Consider the following 25,059-nt stretch of genomic DNA (forward strand, 5'->3'; position numbering starts at 1 on the left):
GGGCAGGTGCTGCTGGAGAGGCTGGGGCCCCTGCCACCCCCAGAACATTGGGATAAAACAGGTCAAAAATCCCTTTGTTGGCTCTCATCTTAAAGACTGAAATCAGGAATAAAGATGAAGAAAATAACCATCAGTGGTAGTACTAGTAGCAACAGATCAACAACTGAGCTCAACTGGCTCACCTACAGTCCTTCTGCAAAAGAAAACCAAACTCCAATGACATCTTGGACAGAGGATCTAAGAGAAGGGGCAGCAGGGCCACAACAGGGTGCTGAACCAGGACTCAGCACACCTTTTCTTGGATTGCCCCAATACCTGACCTCAGCAGAATGAAGCAGAGGACTTGAATGAACCACCAGGCAGAGCTTGCCTTGCTCACGGACCTCAGTTAGGTCAATTAGTGAGAGCTCCCTTTGCTCACCTCACATGGTCCCAATGGCTGCAGGGTAGGCACGCCATGGAGGAGGGTTAGGAACCAATATCCCTCTTCCAGCAGTGAATTCAAGCATCTCACACCTTACATGCCAATGACTCTCAATATGCTGTTGTTTAAGGGGTTTGAGTGATTACCACAATAGAAGCCTAAATAATGGAGATACTTCTAAAAATGACACCCACATTTTCCCACAATGTTGCAGGAAGTTTATTCCCAGCACCAGCAGTGTTCTTAAGCAAACCTTTGTCTCTTTGCAGCCCTCCCTTCCAACCTGGCTCTGCCATGCTGGTCTGCACCCTCATTAGGATGGGGAAGGGGCATTCAGGGTGCTCAGGGGTCAGCAGGACACAGCTCATGGCCCGTAGCAATTACCCTCAAGTCCAGGCTCCATGGTTCTACCTGTGAAAACCAGGACGGACTTTTGCTGCAAGAATAATTATCGGAAGAGGATCCAAATTTGGTAGCAGAGTGGTAACAGAGGAGTGGACTTTGGGGAGTAACAAAAGGCAAAGTGGCAACAGGAAAGATATTGGGGTGGGTGTCAGGGCTTCTCTTGCTTTCCATCCTGCCACTGGGCTCAGGGCACCATTAGCAGAGCTGCATGAAGTCAACGAATCATAGAATGGCTTAGGTTGGAAGGGACCTTAAAGATCATTGCTTCCAAACTCCTGCCATGGATAGGGTTAAGGGTCAGGCAGCCCCAGCTCACAGATCAGGATTTCAATGAGGGAAATGAGTGATAAGAGAAGTGGTTGTTGGAAACCAAAGCGAATCCCGATTTTCCATAGGGAGGAAGAGGGATGAGGGGAAAAATGAAAAAACAAGCACACACGGTGGGTCACCGCAAGTCTCCGGGGGGCAGGATTTCTCTTCCATCGCATGGAAGAGCGAGATTAAAGAAAAAAGTGGGAGTGGGGTGGGAGGGAAGGGAAGGGGAGGGGGGGATGAACAAAGGAGATTGGCAGCACAGCTGTTTTGGGAAGAAAAAAAAAAAAAAGCCAGCCTTCCTGTTTCTTTAAAGCCGCTCATCTGCGCGGCGGGCCGGCTGCCGGCGGGGAGAGGCGGGCTGCAGGGAGCCGCGCACGGACGGACGGACGCACGGACGGACGCACGGACGGACGCACGGAGCGAGCCGGGGCTCCGCTGCCCGACGCGGCCGAGCGGGCGCAGATGGGCGGCGGCGGCGGGAGGAGCGGGGCGGCGGCGGCGGCGGCGGCAGCGGCAGCACCGGGAGCGGAGCGGCGGGGCGGGCGCTGAGCGCAACCGCGCATTGCCCCGCGCCATGCGGAGCACGCCGCTGGCCGAGGGCGAGCCCTGGCCTCGCCTCTGTCCCGCCGCCGAGCTCGGGGGGCTGCGGCGGCTGAGACGCAAACACGGCTGCAAAAGTTTCCGCGTGGAGCTCAAAGTGCTGAGCGGGCGGCGGTCGGGGCTCCGCGCACCCCCCGCTCCTCCGCCGCCTCCCCCGGCTCCGCCGCCCGCTTGGGAACCGCGCGGAGCCGCCGCGCTCGGAGCCGCCGCCAGCGCCTTCCCCGCCGCGCCGCCGCCTCCGCCGCCCCCCGCCGCCGCCCGCCCGCAGCCTCCGCCGCCGCCTCCCGCCGCCTCCCCGCGCCCGCGGCCGGGCGAGGCTGCCGGCGTCTCGCCGGAGATCAAAGCCCTGCAGCAGACGCGGCGGCTGTTGGCCAACGCCCGGGAGAGGACCCGCGTCCACACCATCAGCGCCGCCTTCGAGGCGCTGCGGAAGCAGGTACCTGCCGGGCCGAGGTGCCGGGAGACGGGGTGCGGGAGGGATGCGGTGACAGGAGGGGATGTCGCCTGGGAGCGCCGAGCGTGGAACTGTGCGGGACCGAGAAACAAGGATTTTTCATTTGTTTGCGGTGGGAACTCGGGATTTTTTTTCCATTTCTTTTTCCCCGGGAGACAGAAGGGCACGGAGGAGAAGGCAGCGCAAGCGAAAAAGCCCTTGGGAGCATCACCGCGGCTCGCTGTGTGCTCCATGCAGCAGCACGTGTGCGTGCCGGCGTGGGCTGTCCTGGGGGGAGCCCAGGGCACTGGGGTGGGATTCTTAAGCCCATTTAGAGGGGTTTCCCTCTGAAGCTTTCATTGTGGCTCTGGCTGAGCCCAGTGGTACACCTTTCCCAATGAGTTTCCCATCCCAGGGAGTTTCCCGTGATTTTTCCGGTAGCTTTTGCTTGATATGTGTACAGTGCTGGGCTTTCTTCTTCAGAGAGCTTAGGAAATCCTCGTGGTGTTCTGGGAGTGAATAATAGAGGTGATCTCGAAGGTGGGGCTTCTGAGAGGTGAACAAGTTGTGGAGAAAATTCCACCATCTCCATTGCCCTCCCCAACCTGTGGAAGGGGAGGGGAGAGCCAAAGGAGGGAGCAAGGCTGTACCCCAGCGTTACTGTTCTCATTTCTTCCCCATGGGGATAAATCAGTGTCCAGCCCTGATCTGACCCCCACATCTCTATCTCTCCCCCCTCCCAGCCATCCTGGCTTTGTTCCCCTTCCACCAAACACCAGCAGAACTTCTCCAGGTGCCCACAGCTCACAGCCCTCTGAGCTTCACATCTCAGAGAGATGCTGAGCATCACATCGCCCAGACCCATCCCTCCAGAGCTGTGTGTCAGGAGAGAACTGCTGGTGGGTACCTAAAGCAGAGGGGCTTCAGTCACTGTGTGGCACTCGCTGCCTAACAGCATTAACCCAGGATGTGTCTCCGGTGCTGAGTTTGCCATTTGAAAATGTAAACCCCAGGCGTGATCTATTTTGTTTCTCTGAGTTGTTTCCCTATCTCGGTTGTTTGGTGGCTGTGTGTAACGTGTTTGGAAGTGTCAGTCTAATTCTCCAAGGACAGACATCTACACCACTGAAACCGCAAGGGGAAGTAGCTCTGATTTCCCAGCTCGCTGGCAGTCTTGTTCTAGGCTGAGCCTCAAGCAGAAGTCAGGCAAGCAACAAATTAAAGCCGCACTCTTTTGGGAAATGGGCAACTCTTGAAAAGCCTCAAATTCCTGGCCTTGGCCCTGCGTCCATAAATCATTTCAGCCCAGGACTCAGCTGGGAGCCCAAAGAGCCTGGAGAACAAGTTGCTGTCCTCTCTTCCCATGAAAGCCAGTCTCCAGGGTCAGCGCTGGAGCGTACTGGCAGAGCTGCGCTCACTCTGCGGGCAGAAAGAAATCATTCTCTGGGAAATGTTTGCTGCGAGGTTTTCCTAGCAATTTGCTGAGGGGTGGGCTGGCTGTCCTGATCAGCATTGGATGACATTTGGATTCATTTCTCCCCGGGCTGCCAGCAGCATGCTTGGTGCCGTACGTGACATCAGGTGACAGTCGGCTTCATTGCACATAGGCGCAGTGCTGGCTTGTCACTCAAATCGTTCACACCGGTGCTGCGGAGTGGTTTTGGGATCAGGACAGAAGAGGGGAACTCTCTATCTGCACGATCCCAGCCAGCAGGGCTGAGAAGCAAGAGCATGGAGAGGTTTGCTTTGGGATAGGAATGTGCTGGAGAGCTACTTCCTGAGGTGCTGAAATCAACAGGTCTGTGATGAGGACCGCAGGCGCACCCAGCCTGCGCTCCTATAGGAAGGGGTTGGTGTGCAGGAGCTGGTGGTACCTGCATGGATTCTATTTCCTTCCCACCCTGATGGGTACATGAGGCTGAAGGTGCCCACCCATGATGACATGGAATTGTAGAATCATTTGAGTGAGTAGGAAAGCACTCCTAAAGGTCATCTGGTCCATCTCCCCTGTGATGAACAGAGACACCCACAGCTCCATCAAGTGCTCAGAGCTCCGTCCAGCCTGACCTTGAGTGTCTCCAAGGATGGAGCATCCACTACCTCTCTGGGTCAGCCTGTTCCATTGCCTTATCACACTTGAAGGCAATTGGTGAAACGCTGGTTGTCACAGGATCAATCCCACTGTAGGGTACCTGGTTGTCTCAGGTGAGGAGGAGGACAGGCAAGCTGTGTCTCTCCATGAGATGCCCGGTGGCAGCCCACCGTAGGGGAGTGGCTGGCACACAGTGTGCCAGGCAGATGGGCTCAGCAGCTGTGTGCATCTGGCACACATGTTTCGACTCATGGACCCAGTTCTCCAGAAGGCTTTTTGTTGTCACTGCTGTCAGTTTTGGAGGAGGAAAAGCCAGCCATAGGCATTTCATACAAGGAGGGAATTATCCAACCATGGTTCTGAGCACTTGGCTGTGCCAGAGGTGGCAGATAGATGGGCAGCTGTTGGCTCTGGAAGGAGGGATGTGTCATTGCCATCGTCCTCACCCTTTTGTGTTATGGCCAGCAGGGATGTCTCACCATATGAGTCCCATAAAGCAAGACCAAAGAGCAGATGCTCCCAAGATGCAGCTCCTTCTCCACAGTCCTCCCTCTTGTGCTGCTCAGCTATTCATTTGGGAGATTTTTTTGCTCTCTGAATTCCCCAAGAATCATTTATGAAAGTCTTCTTTTGATGCAGGACTGGAGGCTAATAGCATAGTTCCCCATAGAGAACACACTTCACTGCATACCTGTTGCAAAACACATTAAAGAGGAGGAAATAGCTCTGCTGTGCTTTGCTCTCACTCTTTAAGTATCCCTGCTGAGTGCTGCTCCTGTCCCTCTTTCCACCTCCCACCCTGGGACACCCACATGGCTGCTGCTCTGCGGGTTCTTGCACCATCCCGTTGCCCCAAGATGCCATGGAGTTGCAGTAAGAGATGAGAGACCTGTTGTCACTTGCATCTGTTTTCTCTTGTGCTCCCTGCCCTTGTGGGTGGTCAATGAGCCCAGCGTTGGCGATGTGGTGATGCAGCAAAGAGCTCATGGAACGCAAGGCCATTGCTTTGCTCCTTTGCGTTCTCATCTTCACATCTGGCAGATTGCAGCAATGCAGTGGTTTCAAACTAAAAGAGGTGAGATTTATGCTGAATGTTAGGAGGAAATTTTTACTTGGAGGGTGGTGAAGCCCTGGCACAGGCTGCCGAGAGAAGTGGTGGATGTGCCGTTCCTGGAGCCATTCAAGACCAGGTTGGGTGGTGTAGCCACCTCCTCTGCTCCTGTAGGGCTCTCCATGGTCACTCAAGTATGCCACCATCCAGCAGCACATTTTGCATGTGCAGGGGTTGTGGTCGTGCATCTCAGCTGTACTGACAGACCCTAAGGTGGCAGCAGTCTCTCCCCTGATAGCTGGAGACAATCCCAGCCGCCTCTGATCTGGAGCCTGCCCATGCCTCACATCTGTTTTCTCTCTGAAGCACTGCTGTCCAGCTCTTCCTCAAAGCAGCATGTGAAGCCTCTGAGCTAGAGTCTGCGCTGGGAGCAAATGTGTCCACAGACATTAATTTTCCCTTCAAGTGCATTGGTGTTTTCCTAAATCTTTTCACCACTGCATTACCAGGGCTCTCTGCTTTTGCAGTTGACAGGCTCGTTCTCTACACTCCTGTGGGTTCTGGAGATATTTTAGACTTTTATGGGGCTTTTTAGCTGCTGGGGCTGTTTTTTTTTTTTCTTCCTAGTATCCTTTTGCTTTGAGCTGCCAGTGTGCATGTGACTGCTGTGGTTTGTAGTTAAATGAGTGTGGGAAGAGCCCACTCCCTCCTGTGGGGAGACATTAGGAGGCTGCAGGGTGCTGGTGGTGGTGGGAACCATCTCCAGGGATATGCAGAGCCAGCGTAGGTGCTGGAGGAAATTAGGAATCAGAGAATCGTAAAGGTTGGAGAAGACCACTAAGATCATCTAGTCCAACCATCAATCCATCCGCACCGTGTCCCTCAGTGCTACATCTCCACATTTCTTGAGCACCTCCAGCACTTCCCTGGGCAGCCTGTTCTAATAACTAACCACACTTTCTGAGAATAAGTCCCTTCTATATACAACCCGAGCCTCCCCTGGCACAACTGAAGGCAATTAGCTCTCATTCAGCTGGCAGACCAACTTGAGAACCTGCAGCTTGAGCCACAAACCCACGGAGGCTGTGGCTCTTTGGTGGATGTATCCACCTATGCTTGGCTGCTTTCTGCACCTTATTTTTGGGATGCACCATTGTGTGTTCACCCTCTGTCATAATATCACAGAGGTTGGAAAGGCCACCAAGATCATTCTGTCCAACCATCCGCTCATCACCGCCTTGCTAATTAAACCACGTCACCCAATGTGACATCTGTTTGAAAACAACTGAAATTTGTCACCACCATCATATGCAACCAGTGTTGGTTGTATCTTTGCTGCTAAGGGGAGGCTGAGAGCTCCCTCCATCACCTGCTCATGGGGTCTCCCAGGGCTGCATTCCCCACGTGAGCAGCCCAGCAATAGCTGGGGCAGCTCAGCGGTTTGAGCCAGCCCTGGGTGATGCCACAGTTATTTAAAGTGCAGTTGAAGCAGAACTGCGAGGCACTGGGGCTTAACAGCTAAGGAAGATGACGAAATACTGGCCAGGAGCAATGCAAGTGGAGAGAAAAACAAGGGAGAGCATGGACAAAAGCATAAAAATCCTGAAAACAATGGCTGTGTGTCAGAAAGGAGGAGGCTTCTTTGCTCCCCTTGCTGTCTAACTGATGTTATCCTCTGACACAAATCCCATTCCTGTCGGGAGGTATTTGCTTTGCGTGCTGCAGCCACCCTGAGTTAACCTCTGTGTTTTCCTATGGCTCCCGCTGAAATCGGAGGAAGGAGTCTGCTTTGAATCCAGCAGGCTTTGAGTGCAGCCCCTGCTCCCTGCCTTTAGCTGTTCTCAGATTACTGCCCAGGCTGCAGTCCCTGGGATGAGGGAGGGGATGCTTCCCTATCTTACATCTGGATTATTGATCCTTGGTTAGAGCTTCCTTGGATCCATGCCCCCGTTTGTGCATCTTGCTCTGGTTCTAGCTTGAATCATAGAAACATTAAAGTTGGAAAGATCATTGGGATCATCTAGTCCAGCCATCAACCTGCATGGGTCCCACCTTTGTGCTGCCCGCTGTGCCAGCCAAGGAGCAGAACCTCCCAGATGCGGCCACAACTGCAGTGGAGGTCATTCTCCCCTTCCCCAGCTGAACCTGACCCACTCAGAGATGGGAGGGCAGCTATCCTGCTAAAATATCACCCTCCAAAATGTTTCCCACTTGGGGGTGGCCTCACCTGGAGGAGATTTGCTGTGCACTACGGCCCTGGGCTTCCTTCCTCAATAACCCTCTGTGTAGTTATTATATGGGGAGGTGGTTCAGAGCACCTACAACAAGGTAAGGGCTTTGCTACAGCTCACAGCATTATATTTTTTGTGCCCAGAGGGAGGCTTTCAGGGTGCAGAACCTCTGGCATAGCATTTGAGAACCGTCAGCACCCGAGCGGAGCCAGGCGCGGGGCCGCGTTAAGCAGACTGCTGTTTGGAATTGCTCCGCGGGGTGAACTCACCCAGCACCACACCTAGGTTTTGTTTGCAGGAAGCCAATTCATTCGCTCCAAGGAGTGAACTCATGTTGCTGCAATGCAAGAGGCAGGGGAGCCAGGAGCTGGGAGGAACCGGGAGCTGGGTTATCCGAAAGCACGGACCCACCCGAGATGAGAAGGCACCAGGGTCGGGGCTGCTGCTGCTGCTTTTGTTCCTGTTGACATTTTTAAGCGAGGTTTGTCTGCTGGCTGGATGCTTTGCTGCACAAACTGGTGGCAGAGGAACAAGAGCCTCCCACTCCAGTGGTGTAAAATTGCTGCCCATTGCCATCCGGAATAGAGATCTGCAGAGCATCTGACACCACAACACCCACGGGTTGGACAGAACGGGGCGCTTGGGACTGCATCCCAAAGCACTCCTCCAAGGACCATCCCTGGAGGCATTCGAGGCCAGGTTGGGTGGGATCCTGGGGAGCCTGACCTGGTGGGTAGCAACCAGCTCACAGCAGGGAGTTGAAACTGTATTGGCTTTAAGGTCCCTTCCAACCCAAACCATTCTATGGTTCTATGATTCTGTGATTGTGGCGTTTTCCCACAAAGCTTACAGGATCTGGCCCTGCGGGATTTGAATCCGTGCCCTGTGAGCACCAAATCCATGAAGTAATGTGTCTTTAGTGAAGCACTGGAACAAGTTGCCCAGAGATGTGGTGGGTGCTCCATCCTTGGAGATGCTCAAGGTCAGGCTGAATGGGACTCTGAGCACCTGATGGAGCTGTAGGTGTCTCTGTTCATTGCAGGGAGGTTGGACTAGATGGCCTTTAATGGTCCTTTCCAACTCAAATGGTTCTATGAATCTATAAAAACAAGTGATGTTCTAGATAAAACCAGTCAGTACTTAATCTCTCCACCTACTCCTAATAACTTGACAGTTGTCATCCCCAGAGAGGTGACATGATGGGGACAGAAGCAGAGGACATGTTTCAGAACCAGCAAAACAAGGACTGGAGTTAGAACACCAGGACTATGAAGCACTGGACTTTTATATGAACCTTCTGGAACTGTTTTTGCATGAGGCATAATGAGAGTGAAATCCTCTAAAAGGCCATGGAAGAGGCAACCAGCTGCTCTCCTGGACGTGGTTTAGCTCCCAGCATAAAAATAAACAAGATGAATTGCAAGACAGGTAAATGCCACAACTTATGGCATGGTGTGAAGGAGCCAGCTGTCAGGAGGCCTTAGCTGATGCTATGCTATAGACACAGGTGTTTCTCTGCTTCCCCAGCTTTCCTGCTGTAGCCAAGGGGCCAAATATATGACCTTCATATGGAGGGGGTCTGTGCAAATCCATAGTGCTAAGTTGCACTTATGTTATAATAACAAGGAGGTCTGGACCCCCAGGGCTCAATGTCTTCCTTTCTTTGGGGGAATGCAATGCAAAGCCAGAGAGGACTTGACTTTAAAGACCTTATCTGTTATATAAATTATACCATGCTCTTCTCCATAGCGACAGCACAATCCAGCCAGATGCTCAGCAGTGTGAACTGCCTTAATGCTGCTCAAGTCCCTGGGATAATCCCAGTTTTCCCCACAGCCCCATTGTTGTGAGTATCCCTGGTCACCTGTGCTGGGACCTGGGTGAGAATGCACTCCGAGATCACGACTGTGGTGGATGCTGATGAAGTGCCTGGCAGACATCCCATCAACTTCAAAGGGAGCATCTTCCAAGGACACCGCCTCTGATTACAGACGTCAGGGATGGAAGGGACCTGTTATGTCACATCCTATTCTGTCTTCCTGCCAAAACAGAGCTCTTCTGCACAGTAACATGTCTCAAGAGCATGCATCTTGCCTTTCTTCACCCTGAGGGTAACTGATAAGACCCCAAAAGCCCACAACCATGATCAGCAAGCATCTTCTGGTCACAGCCCACTACTTTCTGCTGCATTCCTTCAGATCAGTGTGAAATTTCAGTTGCAGTTCCTTTCTGTTTCCTTTAAATCATTGCAAATAATGCAGGCAAGATGGTGAGCTGCGCAGAAATCAATGGGGTCAGATAAGGAATATGCATAGCTACTTGAGCTCTGAGCAGACCTTCACAGCTCTCCCTGCTGGGTTCAGATGTGATGAGCAAGAGAGGGTGTTGAAAGGAGGGCTTGGAGTTTACCTGGAGCAGGGCACACACCTTGTCATGTAGCTTCCTACTACAGATCAGTGTGCAACACAGGTCTTCAGCACCATGTGGCTCTGCTGGCATCGAGTGTTTTTCTAATGTCTAAGATACTCCATTTGGGGTTGAATTTTGAATTTTCTTGGCATCCAGGTGTGTTATTGACATCCTTCATTCAATCTGGGCAGATCCCTCCTCTCCTTGCTGCTGGCTCTGTGCTAAAGAAGTGCTGAAACCAAACTTCCCTTTCTTTCCCCCCCCCACTGCTTGGGGAAGCTTTAGATCTGGATCTGAATTAAGTGGCTCAATTTCCCATGTTTAATTCAAAAGGAAACATTAAAATGGCAGGAGCCGAGCCAAGACAGGGAGGGTCCATACGAAACAGTTATTCTAACACTGTTACCATAGCAAAAACTCTTATCTCCTACCATTGGTGCCCCGCACCCATCACAGTGGTATCTGAGCTGCACGAGGTGAAATTCTTCCTGTGTACGTACAGGGCAGCTCCAGTTTGGACTTTGCTGCATGGTGTAGAAGCGTTGTGTAACGCCAGGCGAGGGTTTGGTCAACTCTGCTGACACTGAGATCTTTCTTGGAATTTGTAGCAGGCCTGCCCCAGAAAAAAAAAAACAGTTTGGGTTTTATTTTGTTCCTTTAAATAAATAAATAAACAAATAAATAACAAACAACACACAAAAGAAGGAGAGCAAAACAGATGAGGAAAATAGACATTTCCCTGTCTTCTTGTGCTACAACTGGACAGTGTCTGTGCATCAGCCTCAAGGATTTCGTGGTCGCTTTTCCTTCCACTAGATTTAACTTCTTTCTCCAATTCTGAACTTATTCCCACATTTCACTGACTCTTTCCATTTTGGTTTCCGTCTTGCTTTGGTCTTGTGTGCTGCAGTTTGATCTGGGATCTCCACTGTTCTTGTGACATCAGTGTCGAAAGACAGTTGGGTGTTTCTGTTGCCCAGAGCTCTACTTCCAAAATAACTCAGCTCACTGCGTCTGGGGGCCAGGTATTGCCATCTGAAGGTGGATGGTATGTTCCTTTTTGCATTGGTGATAGCAGCACTGTGGAAATGCCAGTGGAGGTCAAAGCAGTGGTCCCACTGGGTATTCCCAGAGAATAAATAGATCCCCAGCCCCCACAAGGGTATCAGTAGCAGATGATACATAGAGAAAAAGGCCCTTTGAAGCTTGTTGGCTTGCTTCTGGAGAGGTCAGATGCCTCTGGCACCTCAGATATATCGTGCAAGCCAAATGGCCTATGGGGTCAACAGTGTTCTTCCATTAAAATCCATGTGCTCGTGGATAAGGGTGGTCTAGCTGAGATGCTGTTGGTCTGAATTTCCATGGTAGAGCTCCTCCTTTGAAGCATCTGACAAAACCAAGCTGGAAAGTAAGCTTCTTCTACTAAGAAGAGGTAGAATGTAGATGTAAAGCAATGCACATGGGAAAACCGTACCAGATTACACTTACAAAATGTTAGACACTGAACTGACCATAATCTCAGAGAAAGGAGGTCTTAGAGTTTCTGTAGATGAAAATCTCAGATCTGTGCCCAGTAGTGGCCATAAATCAAATCAGGAGTGATTAGAAAAAAATAGGTGAAGCAGAGAGCATCAGCATCAGCTAGATAAACTCAGAGAGCATCTACAGTATGAATACTTCATGTGGTTCTGCTTCTCCCTGCACCCTTAGGACACACTGGGGTGAGGATGGGTTCAGGGAAGGGCAACAGCAGTGCTCAGAGGTGCAGGATGGCTGCAATACAGCAGTCAGATGAGAGAAAAGAGGTAGATCATAGAATCATTAAGGTTGGAAAAGACCACTGAGATCATCTAGTCCAACCGTAGATGATGGAGGACTGAAAATACAGAGATGAATCTGTTGCTCCCTCATCTCAAGAACCGGGGGACCTGAAGTGAGGACAGTGGGAGCCAGCTTCAAAACAAGCAAAAGGAGGGCTGTGGTGTTGAGAAGGAGGAGGGAACTGCAAAAGCATGTTGTGGGCGCTACTATTGCCAGGGTTTCAACTTACTGTGCCAAATTAATGAACAAAAAGATCTATTGTGGGTTGCTAATACCGAGGAAGCACATCTATCTGGGTTCGTGGAGCTGGCATTTAATGGAGCCTGGCAGAATACTTGGGGAAATACTATATATTTCTGAGCTGTTCTGCTCTTCCATTGATATCCGCATGCAGCTGCTATGGGGTTAGCAGAGAAGCAGAACCCCTTTTAACCCCTCTTACCTTATGTAAAGCTGGGGGTGAGCCTGGCTTCTTGTCGGTGGAAAAAAGAGAAGCTCAGGCACGAGCATGGCAAGAAGCTTTAAAATCTCCAACCATAAGCAGATCGTGATACCCTAGAGGGATGAGGAGGATGGAGGCTGGTATGGAGGCAGATGGTTGAGGGACGTTCGGCCATTGCAGTGATTGATGTTGCATGAAAACTTAGATTGACAGGCGCTCAGACAGCCTGAGCAGTGAGGATGGATTTCAGATAAACGCCCGGCTCCAGTTTCCCATAGGCAATAGATTCTTGTGCATTAAGGGCTGAATGACCTTTAGCAATTTTGCAAAGTAGCGGACGGGGCCCCAAGCCTATTTGAAGTCAGCGGATTTTCTCTTTAAGCTGGACATAGCAAAGCTGCGTGCCCAAAATTGAGCTCACATGTAGCGTTTTGCTGGATGGCGATATAAGAGCAGTCCAACCTTCTGTACCCCATGCATTTATTTGGACACGTGCTGCTTAGTTTGAATCGTTTGCATGTTTCACGTTACACTAGAAATCTTCAAGGGTAAAGAAATAACTTACATCAGATAATGCCTTCCTGAGAGGCAGAGTGATGGGCGCTTTGGTGCTCAGCATGGGGCAGTGGGTTGGAATTTCAGAGCAGATTTGGAAGCTGTGAGTGATGCTGTTTGAGCTCATGTCACCTCTGCCAGCATTGCTCCCTTACTGCACAAGGCTGTGATGGCTTTGCAGCCGCTGGCAGGGAGGAGGATGCTCGGGGCGAGTCACTGAAGGGGCTGGCAACAGGGGGTTGGGTTTTCCAAGAAAAACAGGGTCTGGCCTCTCTGAGAAGCCAACTGAGCGGCAGGCAGGCATCCCATGTCCTGCCATCACACTTCGAGCAGAACTGCCCTGCTGAAATCGAGAGGTCTCATGCTGCTTCATTCCCGCGGAGATCAGCAGGGGAGTTCTTCTGCAAAACCTGTTGGGACCATATGGCCTTTTATCACAGAGTTCCTATTTGTGTTAAAAACCGCTAAGAAAATAACCTACAATTGTTTTGTCATGCTTCGAGCGAGATATTTTGTTTTTCTGGCCTAATTTTTTTTTCTTTCCCTGTTACCCTTTCTAGGTTCCCTGCTATTCTTATGGTCAAAAGTTGTCCAAACTGGCCATCTTGAGAATAGCCTGTAACTATATCCTTTCCCTGGCCAGACTAGCAGACCTGGATTACAGCGCTGACCACAGTAACATGAGCTTCTCTGAATGCGTGGAGCAGTGCACTAGGACCTTACAAGCAGAAGGAAGATCTAAAAAAAGGAAGGTATGTTACAGTCTCCTTCACCCCCCCAAATAACGGTAAAAGTTACAAAAGAGGGGGAAAAAAAATAAATCTGAAGCCGTTTCCTTCCTTTCTCAACCTCTTGAATTTTTCCTGATTCTTTACTCCTCGTCTTTCTCCCACTTCTCGGCTCTTTGCTTTTTCTGTCTGATCCTGTAATAACCACATTCCTCGCTAATCAAAAGCTTTGCTCTCCTCGCCAGGCTCTTCCTCTCGTTAGTCCCCCCCTCGTGTTTTAACACAACATGATCCTATTAGCGTTGTCTTGTGGCTGTTGCTGGTTAAAAGCAACCAGCATTTTGGAGAGCCCAGAATGCGGCCGCCCGGCTGTGATTTCTGCTTTGTTTAATCTAACACTTATCTCTGTGAAAATCGCCTGACAACAACCAAAAAAAAGTAGCTAATGGAGATGTTGTACGTATAAACATATTAGGAAGATGTATGACCTGAAGGACATGCGGGTATCTTGAGGAAACAACGCTGAATCTAATTACGCATCACATTCCTTTAGGTTACTTAACGCTGAACCAATTAGGTGAAATCATCATCAAGCTGTGGTAGGAGGAAGCAGAGCGCTCGGCCAGTTTTCCTCTTGGAAAGTGACATGGGTAAATTAAAGGAGTGATTGATGTCTTTGTTCGGGCTTTTATGACAAAAAGAGTTTTGTAAACTTGAATTGAACTTCCCCCTGCTTTCTGGGCTCGCTTGTCATGCAGGATAATAAATCAGCGGGACTTTAATGGATGAATGGACAGCTAAGCTGGGGAGCAGGCTCCTTCCCGGTGTCGTTAAGGTCTGCCTCTGATTCGGGCAGGTTTCCCTGGTTTTCCTCTTTTTCAGCCCAACAAATCATCCTTCAGAAGTTTGGGTTATAAATAAACACAATAGTATGCTCTCTGTCACTTCCTGAGGCCATATTTTTGACCCCCAGAGCTGTAGTGCCAGGTGAGATGTGCACACCAAGGTATGGCCAAGGAGGTACAGGAGTTGCGTATGGGGACAGCCTGAAATTGAGGATTTACTGCAGGGAAATGGGTGCTGGTGGCCCAGGGATACTGCTGCAGTGCCACCAGCCCTTGGGCAGGAGATGGGAGTGGAGTCCTAGGGCTGATCAACCTCCCAGGGTCAAAATGGAGGAAGCCGTTGGTCAAAATAGAACATCCATTATGGCAGCTGGGCAATTCACTGGGCTGGCATTGAGGCTTTTGGTGCCTGATGGACTAAGTCTCATTGTCTTGGCTTATGTAAACCAACATAAGCTTCAAGACAGAAAATTTGGAGCCAGATTTCAAGTGGCTCCATATCCGAGACTGTTCACATATGAGGGTTAGGGCTATGCCCACTCTTAATTGAAAAAATAAATTAAGAATTAAAAATTTTCCATTTATGGCTTTTGCTCCAAAGCGCATGTACAGAGAAAAGCCCTGATTCTATTGAGAGCACATGTACAATGAAACTCTCACAGGACATTGGCCATTGGCCATCCCCCCTTCACACAGACCATCACCAGTCTCAGAAACAGCATAACTCGGAGAAAATCTGCCTTTGCTTCATATCCTCTGAGGACACCCATTCTCACCCCCCTCCAAATACCTTCAAAAGCCAAGTTTTGCCCTAACAGCAGGATCCTGGTCCATACTTTTCTTTCTAGAAATTATCTTGCAAATGCAGTTCCAGTCATATTGGAAAGTCTGCATTGAGGATTTTCTGGGCAACCCAAGAGCCTCTGGGTTGCCCTTGCTGATAGGAATCATTTTAAGCTTGTGTGATGGCCAGAGCACGTTCAGTTGAAGATGGAGCCAAAACTAATGGGGTTCACTGAGGAACCTCAAGGAGTCAGCAAATCCCAATAGCCAGGAAACACGAAGACAGGAAATGCAGAGACAGGATTGAGGTGGTCACCCTATCATGGTGTGTCCCTTTGTCTTCCAGCCAAGCCATGGATGGCATTGCACAAGGTGGGGGAAGACTGTTGTCAGAGCGGAGCAGTAAATCTGGGATAGCCGAGCGGAAAAGATGGGAGCTCTGGATGTCAGGTGGTGTGGAAGGATGTCTCTCCTGGGGGGTCTCGCACAGGCAGCTGGAGGAGGATACAATGGCTTGGCCCAAAATCACCGCGTGCTCATTAATTCTGAAATCGGCACGTTTTCTGTGCCGAGCGTGGTTTTAATCAGGTCTCGCTAACCACTGCTTGCTGAGCAGTTCCTCTGAGTTACAGACTTCAGGGTGCATTTTTGTTGTTGCTTTTCTCTTTTTGTTCTTTCTTTAAAAAAAGCCACAGCAAGCCCCAAGTGCAGACCTCTGGTATTCGCACTGTGCTGCGCCCTTATCTGCTATCATCTCCATTTTATTGCGTCTCTTCCTGCCCCTATCTCTTGAGTTCCCTGGCAGATTGCAGCATGCTGTGGCACCGTGAGCATCTCACACAGAAAAGTAGCTGATGGGAGTTTGTTTTGGCAAGCGGGGGCTCCAGATGTTGCATTTGCTGGATTCTGCATTGCTTTGTGCTTTGTTTTTGAAGGTGAATTATCTGCTGTCCCTAATGTTAGGTTGTTGTGCAGACTTTGTTGTTGCAATAGGAAATTTAATAGGTGGTTTTTTTCCCTCCTTCCACTCCATTGTGTTAATTAGAAAAGTTGGCTTTAGCCTCTCCAGCTATTTTAGCTAAGAAAAAAATTCCCCTTTCCAGTCTTAACTGCTGTTATAGAGTGATTTAAGTCATTGCAACTGAGATTTAACCAAGGGTGTTTGGTGATTGGAGATCTCATTTATAAGCAGCCAAAGGGGTAACTGAAGGCCTACAAATGCCTTTTCCTAAAAAAAAATAAGCTTCATGGGGAGGTGGCAAGTTACAATAAAGTTCATTTTTGAAAGCTGGCCTTTGGCTGATTATAAAAGGGCTCTGCACTGAGTTATGCCCTTCACAGTGTGTGCATGAGTCGCAGTGTTGGAGTCATCATCCCTGGAAGTGTCCGAAATATGTGGAGATGTGGCACTGAGGAACATGAATTAGTGGGCATGGTAGGGATGGGTGATTGAATTTGGTGATCTTAGAGGTCTTTTTCCAATCTTAATGATTCTGTGATTCAGCGTGATGGAGATTTTGACTGTGACATCCCAGCTGAGCTCTGGATCCTTTTGGAGCTTTGCTTGGATCTGAGGTGCCAGCAAAGAGCTGGGGACATGTTGCTGGTGGCCAGGAGTCCCTCAAAAGCCTCAGTTGGTTTCTGTGAGGCTTTGGGTCTTGCTGCGAGCTACTTCTCACAGCTCTATGCTCCAGGTGAGGCAGTGGAACAGGCTGCTCAGGGAGGTGGTGGAGTCACCATCCCTGGAAGTATTCAAAGTATTCATGAAAAGTATAGATGTGGCACAGAGGAACATTGTCTAGAGTATTTACGGGAATGGGTTGATGGCTGGACTAGATGATCATAGTGGTCTTTCCGACCTTAATGATTCTGTGATTACATGATCCATATGCTCTGCAGAATGGCTGTATTAAGGGGTCTGGGAGGGTTTGGGTACAGAGCAGTGCTCCCCATGTCTGCAGGGCAGCTCCCACCCATTCTCCAGGCAGCACAAAACACTGTATGCTAAGCAGCCCTAACACCATAACAACCCCATAACAACCAGAAAACTCCTAAAAAAAAAATATATATATATATGTATGTATGTATGTGTGTGTGTGTGTGTGTGTGTGTGTGTGTGTGCGTGTGTATTTCACCCCCCAAAAACCTCCCCCTCTTTGCTTCCCACCGGTTGCTCTGCTCAGCAGCAGCATGGGAGCCGCGCCGGAGCCGGGAGGGAGGGCCGGGCGGTTGGGTTGGGTGGTTGTGTTATATTTTTTTTTGGCTTCCCCCCCCTCTCCTCCCCGTCTCTTCTGGCAGTCGCAGACTCCAGATGTTCGGAGCGCGAGCTGGGAAGTCCTGCTGGCGCCACTTGGGGCAGAGGGCAGGGGAAAGGCACGCGAGCTGGAACCCGGAGTACTCAGTCACTGCAGGACTTGGCGCATTCCCCAGCTTGCTGCTGGCACATTCCCCGGCTCTCTCCTGGCCATCTGTTCCAAAAAAACACTTTCAGAACCTCATCATCACTCAGGATACAACACTGCGAGCAGCTGTTAGCGAGGCAGAAGGAAAAAAAAAAAAAAAAAAAAGAGAAAACCATGCGAAAGGTCTCTTTGTGAGAGAGGAAACTGGGTTATGAATAACAGGCGAGCAGTTGGAGCTCAATAAAAGTTTTCTGCTGGAATTTAGTTTCTTGGGTTTTTGAGTCCCGGGGTCTGCATATGTGTGTGGATGCACACAGACACAAGGAATTAAAATTAAAGATGAGCTATATATATGTTCCCTGATAATTAAATGATAGAGGAGCACCCACGGCATGAAACGCTGTTCCATTTGTTGCCGTCTGTTGCACCAAAATTGCTCACGTTATGTATGTAATTATTGCATTATATAAAATAGTTATTGTGGTGTTCTGCCATGCCTTGGTGCTGCCCCATTGCTGCTTGCCTAAAAGCAGATTTCCTGCTGTAGGTGAGGTTTATTCCCACATTCTGCAGCACATTTACTCTCTGGGAGTGGGGTTGTAAAAGAGAAATGGTAGCGTCAGGCTTAATTTGTATGGCATTTCTGTTTGCTCGAAGCATATTTTTTCTATAACCCTGCATCAGGATCCATGATTTATTTACATGGAGCCCTGAGCTGGAGGCACAGCTCCCAGCTTGGTTTGCTCACCTGGTGCTGGTGGCAGTCGATCACCTGATAGCGATATCAGATGGTGTTACCGCATCGTGTTCGGGTGATCTGCACGGCATTTCTTCCCTGTGGATTCCCGTCCTGTGCTCTGGGGGAGTCTGGTAATGAGGTTGGAGCTCCCTTTCTCTGCAGTCTAATCAAGCAGAGGTTCCTCTTTAAAAATAGCTCCCTCTCCCTGCTCGCACTTGCAGGCAGGCAGGCAGCCAGGCTGCTTCCCTGGGGAAGAGCTGGGCCACAGGAGAGCAGTGACCCTTCCCGTCCATCTGCCTGTCTGCAGCCGCAGGACAGCAGGGTCCCTGGGGAAGCTGGATGCCCTGTGAGTTTTCCCTGCCCTGTGTTTATAGCTCATGTTTTGAGATGCCCCTGCACCTCAGTGACCCAAACAGCAACTGTGAATGAGCAGAGGGGTGAGGCTGAGGATTCTCTTGAGCAGAAAAAACAAGAGGTTTCCCTCTACTCCAGTTATTAGCATGGGCAGGGGGAGATCCACCCCACAGCTATCAGGTAACTTCACCAAAAGGAGTATGTGACTCAAGGAGATAGGAGAAGCCCTGGAACAAAGGTTGACTCCATTCCAACAGTGCTTTGATTTATAGAGATTGAAATGCTCTGGGATGCTGCAAACTCACCAAGGTCATTGGGCCAGTTGTCAAATTCAAGAGCCAAGGGAGTTGTGATTATTAGTTTAAAGCAGACTCTGTTCAATAAATCTGTCTTCTGAGCTGCTGGCTGGATGGGAGCAGGTCGGGGAGAGGCAGAGCCCCTTCCCACCTAGCATCTCCCCATGAGCCCCTGGGACCAAGCACTTCTGCTGAGCTTCTCCACTGCCTTCCAGGGCTCCCTCCACCCATTCCTCTTTCCCTTTATCCATCCCTCCATTTCTCCCTCCCTCCCTTCATCCCTCCATCCCTCCTACTTTCTCTCCTACCATCCATCCCTCCCTCTCTCAATTACTTCCGTAATCCCTCCATTCACCATCCATCCATCTCTCATTCCCTCCGTCCATTTTTTCATCTTTCCCTCCATAACTCCTTCCATCCATCCTTCCATCTGTCTATTCCTTCCTCCCTCCATGACTTCCTTCTTTCTTCTCTCCCTCCGTTCACCCTCCTTTCCACATCTTTCTTCCCAAAGCTGCTGTACTTTGACCCTCCTTTGCTCTCTCCATTTTCTTACTTCCCCCTTTTTTCCCAACTGCAGTGTCAGGTGCTATTTATTCAGGATTTTCAAGAGCCCCCAGGACATGGGAGGAGGACTGGAGTCCCTCTGACTTGGATGGCTTTGGGAAAGAGTGAAACTGCTCCTACAGGGGAAGGGATTTGCTCTCTAGGACTGTTGTTCCAGACAGCAACGGGATGCATCTCTCTACCATCTTTTAATATTAATCATAGAATCATAGAATGGATTGGGTTGGAAGGAGCATTAAAGATCATCCAGTTCCAACCTATCTGCTGTAGGCAGGGTTGCCACACACTAGATCAGGCTGCCCAGGGCCCTGACCTTAAGGAGAGCATTCAATACTTCCCTCCTTTTTCTTCATTTCCCCTCTTTTCTTCTTTTATTCCTCTCCTTTTTCTTCATGTGACAAAAATTAAATAACCCTCATTTCTATTACAGGTTATTAATAATCTTAATTCATTGTTGGAAAATCGTTTTAGGCATTTCCTATCAGAAACATTTGTGATAAACAAGACTGTTTGTCATTCTCTCACCCAATCCCCATTTATTCAAAATCCTGAGTCCCAGCTAATTAGGATGGTTGTTTCTCCTGCCCAGAGCAGCACTAGATAGTGTGTTAGTCAGAAGAGACAACAAGTCATTGATAATAATTGCATAATGAGCTCCATTTTTTTATTTGTTGTGTGCCAATCAGAAGGGCAAGCCTGGTGCAGGAAGAGTTTGCAGTGAGGCAAGAGCCATCCCCTTAGCCCCATCCCCCGTATCCCGTATCCCCGTAGCCCGTATCCCCATCCCCTTAGCCCAGTGTGGATGCTCACCTGGGATGGGTCATCTCACAGGCAGCAGCCCTAATTATAGTAATAAGAAAGTAGAACATCAGTGTCATAATACTTTCAGAGAATTACAGAACCATATCACCATCTAGGTTGGCAAAGACCTTCAAGATCACCAAGTCCAACCACCAGTCTGACCTACCGAGTCCTGGCACTTTGTACCTTAACGTTACAAAATCCAGTAATAGAAAAGGGGAGAGAGTACAGCAACAAATGGATCTGAGAAAGAATGTTTTCTGGTTCAATCTTTGAGGAGTTTGACCTTTTTAGACTGTCATCAAGACGCCTGGTCTGTCTGGAGAATTGATGACCGTGTCCAAAGGACCATCAGGGGCTGCACTGCACCCTGCAAAGCTCTGAAGTCCACTGGCAAAAAGCAAGAAACGGTGGTTGGACTCAGAAAATGGGATCCGATTTCCAAGTTTCTAAATTCCTGAGTTACTTAAAGGAGGATTTAGGAGCCCACGTGATGAAGGCAGTTTGGCCAACTGCGATGTGACCTCATGAAAGAGCGAGCCCAAAGGATTTTACTGTGTTTTGAAGTATGCTAACGATTGTTTGTGGGATATTCACAGGGCTTATTTTAATGTCAGAGAGGGTTTAAATGAGATTTTTCCTGTCTCAAAGTGCTGCGCATTGAAGTTGTGCATTTTACGATGGCAGCAGTAAACCTGTACCAGTTACTTACATACACCTGCCTCCGCCTCTCCTGTGGGCTGAGGAGCTGTGTCTGTGGAAATAAATGCGATAACCACAATAGCAAAATAAGCCCCACAGGTCTGGGCCACACCAGCTCGTTTGCTTCCCTTTTGTAATTCTGAGATTGACTTCTGATTCTGAAAATGGATCCAGAGGTCTTTTCCAAAGCAGGTTTTTGCCAATGTGTCTCATTTTGTTACTTTTCCTTCCCAAACTTTCCTTGTTCCCACTCTCTCTTCCAGCTCCCTAGGGACTCTGCCCACCTAGCTGTCGATGCTCTACAAGCCAAACTCCAGAACACTCTCACTGTGGGTTGATGGTCCCAAGGAAACCCCAACAAAGGCCATTTGTGTGAGGAGCCACCAGAACAGCACATGTTCACAGTTCTGATGCTGCATCTTTCTCTTTCCAGGAGTAATAACAGGGAAGGGAGGATTCAGAAGAGCTTCCAGCCAGTTACATCTGTTCTTGGCAAAGGTTGCACAATCCAGATGAAGACTGCGAGCAGCTTTTTTGCAGAAGCCCCTTTTCAAGATGATGATTGGCCAAGGAACTTTCTCAGTCTCTGGAACAGAAAGGAAAAAAAAAAAAAAAGGACAAGGATGCTTCTTATTGTTTTTAAGCCAGCCACCTTTTAGTACGTGCAATTTATTTAGCACTTTTCCCTTTGCTTAACTGGGAAATGTTCCCCTCTCAGCTCATGTGTACAGTCATTTTTTGTTGTTGCCGTTGTTGCTGTTGTGCCAAAGATTTGATGGAGCTTCTACACTGTGTCTTATTTTTGCCTTAATGTTAAATCCTTGAGCCAAAGAGAAGTCAGAGACACCGTTCAGATTGCAGCAAGTGGGCCAGCAGCTGTCAGGGACAGATCTGAATTTCGGAATCCTTCTGCGAGGTCCCTCTTAGCTCTCCCATCCCGCAGCCCTGCCACCAGCCTTTGGTGTGGCAATGAGTGGGGACACGGCACCGGGTGATGAACCACCACGTTGTCTTCTTCCTTGGAGCTGCTCCATAGTTCCACCTCTTTGGCCAATTCCTGACGTTCCTGCGACATCCACAGGGTAGGGATACTGACGTGTAGAGAGAGCTTAAGCAGGATCTATGGTGTTGGGTTTTTGTTTTTGTTTTTGTTTTTTTTAATAAAGAAAAAAAAAATTAAGTAGAAGCTAAGCGCCATGTGAAGCAATAAAAGAAAATCAGAGGGAAGTTCAGCTAGGCGGAGCGGAACGCCGCAACACAGTTCTGCAAGCGTTTCAGTTTTGTGAGGTCATTTTCATGGGGTTTTCGAGTGGTCAAAAACCCGTGTAATGCAAAGGCATTTGAATCCTATACTGTACCTTTCACTTCAAATTGAAGTAAAAAGAAAGAAAAAATGGAGAAACATTTGCTTGGAGTAAGCAGACTTTATAGGTAATGCAGTTCGTGTGCTAATGATGGGGGACAGAGCTCTGTGTTCAAGAATATGGGTTTCCAAGCTCAGGAGATTGACATATTTTGTTTCAAGTAAGGGGAAAGGTTATATTTGAAAGGCCCAGTTCAAATCCCAGTTACAGCAGCATAAATCAGGTTCCTGGGTGTCTGAAGCTGGCCGGGAACTGGGAGGGCTGGGACTGGCACCAAGGTGTCCCATCGAGCATCTGTAGGATCTGCATCAGCGGGGAGGAAATTCTCCATTCACCACATCCTCCACCCAGCATTGACGCCAGTGTTGAACTCCTCACTGGCTGCCAGTTTATTTTCCTTTTAAAGCACAGGGGAGCGCTGAGCATGCAAAACCTGAGCTTGCATGGTCAGTGTCTGTGGGTCTGGGGAGGGTCTCTGCCACGTCTCCTGGCTGAGGCAGGAAAGAGAGGTCCTGCAGAGGATGCTTGAGATTTGTTCTGTGTGAGTTCTGGGCACACAGGGGATAACGGTGTCCAGACCCTGAGGTTTTCATTATACTACTTATCACCCCCCACCCTCACCGCTGTTCATTATTAGCAGCCCAATAAATACATTTTTAGATTGACGTTTGTATTTCTTTCTTAAAGCACGGTTTAAACCCTCTCTTTCATTATGTATGTTATATGCATCCTTTTAGGGTCATTTTCTGCATAGCACATACAGGCTGTGCCACAAGGCCAAGGGCTATGGAAACACTGCAGGCATTTCTCTCTCTGAGCAGCATCAAATATGCACTCTTTTTTTTTTTTTTTTTTTTTTTCCTATATATGAGAAATACCATATTTTACTCCTGAGCTCTGCAGTGGTTCTCAGTTTGGGAGAGTTAATGATTATCAGTACAGCAAGGTCTGCAGGGGCAGCCAGTGATACAATACCACTGATCTTATTTATTTGCTTTCCCCCCCCCCTTTTAGTTCCTGTTGATAGATAAGAAATTGGCTGCAAATACGTCACAGGCTGGACTGCACCGTCAAGCTGCAATTGGGGTCTTAGGTCATGCAATATTGTTTGTCCTCTTGCTTAGGGAAACATTAACCCTTGGGACCCAGCTGCTCATTTAGAATTCCCAAATTCACTTCCCTAAAATATTCCCTGCTATTGCCACCCTACCCATTCCCCTCCAGTAAATGCAGGAAGAAAGTCTCTAGAAGTTAAAGATGCAGTTAAAGAAAAGGAGCAATGTTCTACAAAAGGATGTGTGACTTTTTCTTCGGGGTCCAATGGGAGGTGAGACAAGGCATGGGGAATGGCAGTGGTGATTCATAACACTGCTCTGTGTGTCCCAGGCCAGCTCCAACAACCAACTCTGACAATAAAAAGGGTAAATTTTTATCAAAGGCTAGTAAACATGTTAGTGCTTTCCTTGAAACCTGTGGTGGAGTTGACACTTGGCTGTCCTGGCCAGGGTCAACCAAGGTACAGAGCTGACCTTGCCTCACTCCTCCCCAGCAAACACAGTGGGCAGTCACACTCCTGATAATATGGTGATTATGTTTGTTAGCATGCTGTAAAAGCAAAACCCTCTGTGCTGTCACCCTTCTGCCTCAACTAGTGGGATCAGCAGAGTCCAAGCCTTGGCTCCCAACTTGGGATGCACAGGTGAAGCTGGAGGGTCAGCTCTGCCAATGTCTCGTGATGTCCAGTACATGACGTGAATCCTGAATACCATATTAAACCATAAATCATCCTCCAACCCAGTAACATAACCCAGACATAACACAAGACACTTCATCGATGCTGATGCCACATTTGCTGCCTTGGATGGCAGCTGTAATGGGTGAAGGGCCAAGGAGACACCAACAGTGTGAATCAAGCTGAGGAACATCTTACAGCACCACCACCATCACCCCACTAAGTTTGTTCAAGGTATTGCAGTCACTGCCTGCTTGCCCTGTGATGCTATCTCCTTCTTTAATTCAAGGGTTTCCTGTTGTTCACAGATGGTGAGATTACACCAACAGCCATCAGAACAGGCACACTGCTTTTGTCTCCACAGGAACATGGGACCACCACAACCAGTCCAAGTCCTGGCAAAAATCAAGATGGGATGGGCCCAGAGAGATTACGTCTACCCAACTGGAAGCTCTGGCCACCATAATTGCACATGAAGTGGCTCCATCTCTGCTCATTTGTGTGTTGGTGTCATCATTTTGGCCTCATCCTGATGCAAACTCATGCTAACCCTTTTTGATGGAGGTAGCTCTTTCACACAATTTCTAATAGAGTTTTTCTTTGTTCACAATGCTGTATCAACACTGGCATTATCAGTGTAATCTCAGGTGTGTGGGAACATGACCAAGTGTGGAGGAACACCACTAACACAACCACATCACACCTCACCAGACTCAGCAAGAGCCCACTGGACTCACCTGGGCACCTGCTCAACAATACATGACCAGGTTGACCTATCTGCGCTTCCACAATGAGGTAAAATTGCTTTGGTAGGCTGGAGCTGGCCCCCATATCTCAAGTTCATTGTCTCTGCTCATACTGGGGTATTTCCATGCTGAAATGGGATGGCAGGAAGGTGACATGGAGAGCTCTGCCCAAGCTAAGCTGGTGAAATGCAAGCCAGATCCTGCTGGTAACTGCAGAGTGGT

At 49.2% G+C, this 25,059-nt stretch overlaps 1 protein-coding gene across 3 annotated transcripts; it reads left to right on the plus strand.

Annotated features, from left to right (window-relative positions):
* Nucleotides 1-1,435: 1,435 nt before the first annotated feature.
* On the plus strand, nucleotides 1,436-24,652 carry ATOH8 (atonal bHLH transcription factor 8). Of its 3 annotated transcripts, none has more exons than XM_090139795.1 (3): nucleotides 1,436-2,180; nucleotides 13,339-13,530; nucleotides 24,456-24,652. In XM_090139795.1, the coding sequence occupies exons 1-3, from the start codon at nucleotides 1,719-1,721 to the stop codon at nucleotides 24,555-24,557; spliced, it is 756 nt and encodes a 251-aa protein (XP_089995921.1). In that variant the 5' UTR covers nucleotides 1,436-1,718; the 3' UTR covers nucleotides 24,558-24,652. The 3 variants fall into 3 exon arrangements, with proteins under 3 accessions (XP_089995921.1, XP_089995922.1, XP_031444100.2); XM_090139796.1 differs by lacking the exon at nucleotides 24,456-24,652 and adding an exon at nucleotides 21,259-21,416 and having other exon boundaries at nucleotides 1,437-2,180; XM_031588240.2 differs by lacking the exon at nucleotides 24,456-24,652 and adding an exon at nucleotides 21,429-23,024 and having other exon boundaries at nucleotides 1,444-2,180.
* The last annotated feature ends 407 nt before the right edge of the window (nucleotides 24,653-25,059 follow it).

Source organism: Phasianus colchicus, chromosome 4 (assembly GCF_987193195.1).
Source record: "Phasianus colchicus chromosome 4, bPhaCol1.hap1.1, whole genome shotgun sequence".
Classification (NCBI taxonomy): domain Eukaryota; kingdom Metazoa; phylum Chordata; class Aves; order Galliformes; family Phasianidae; genus Phasianus; species Phasianus colchicus.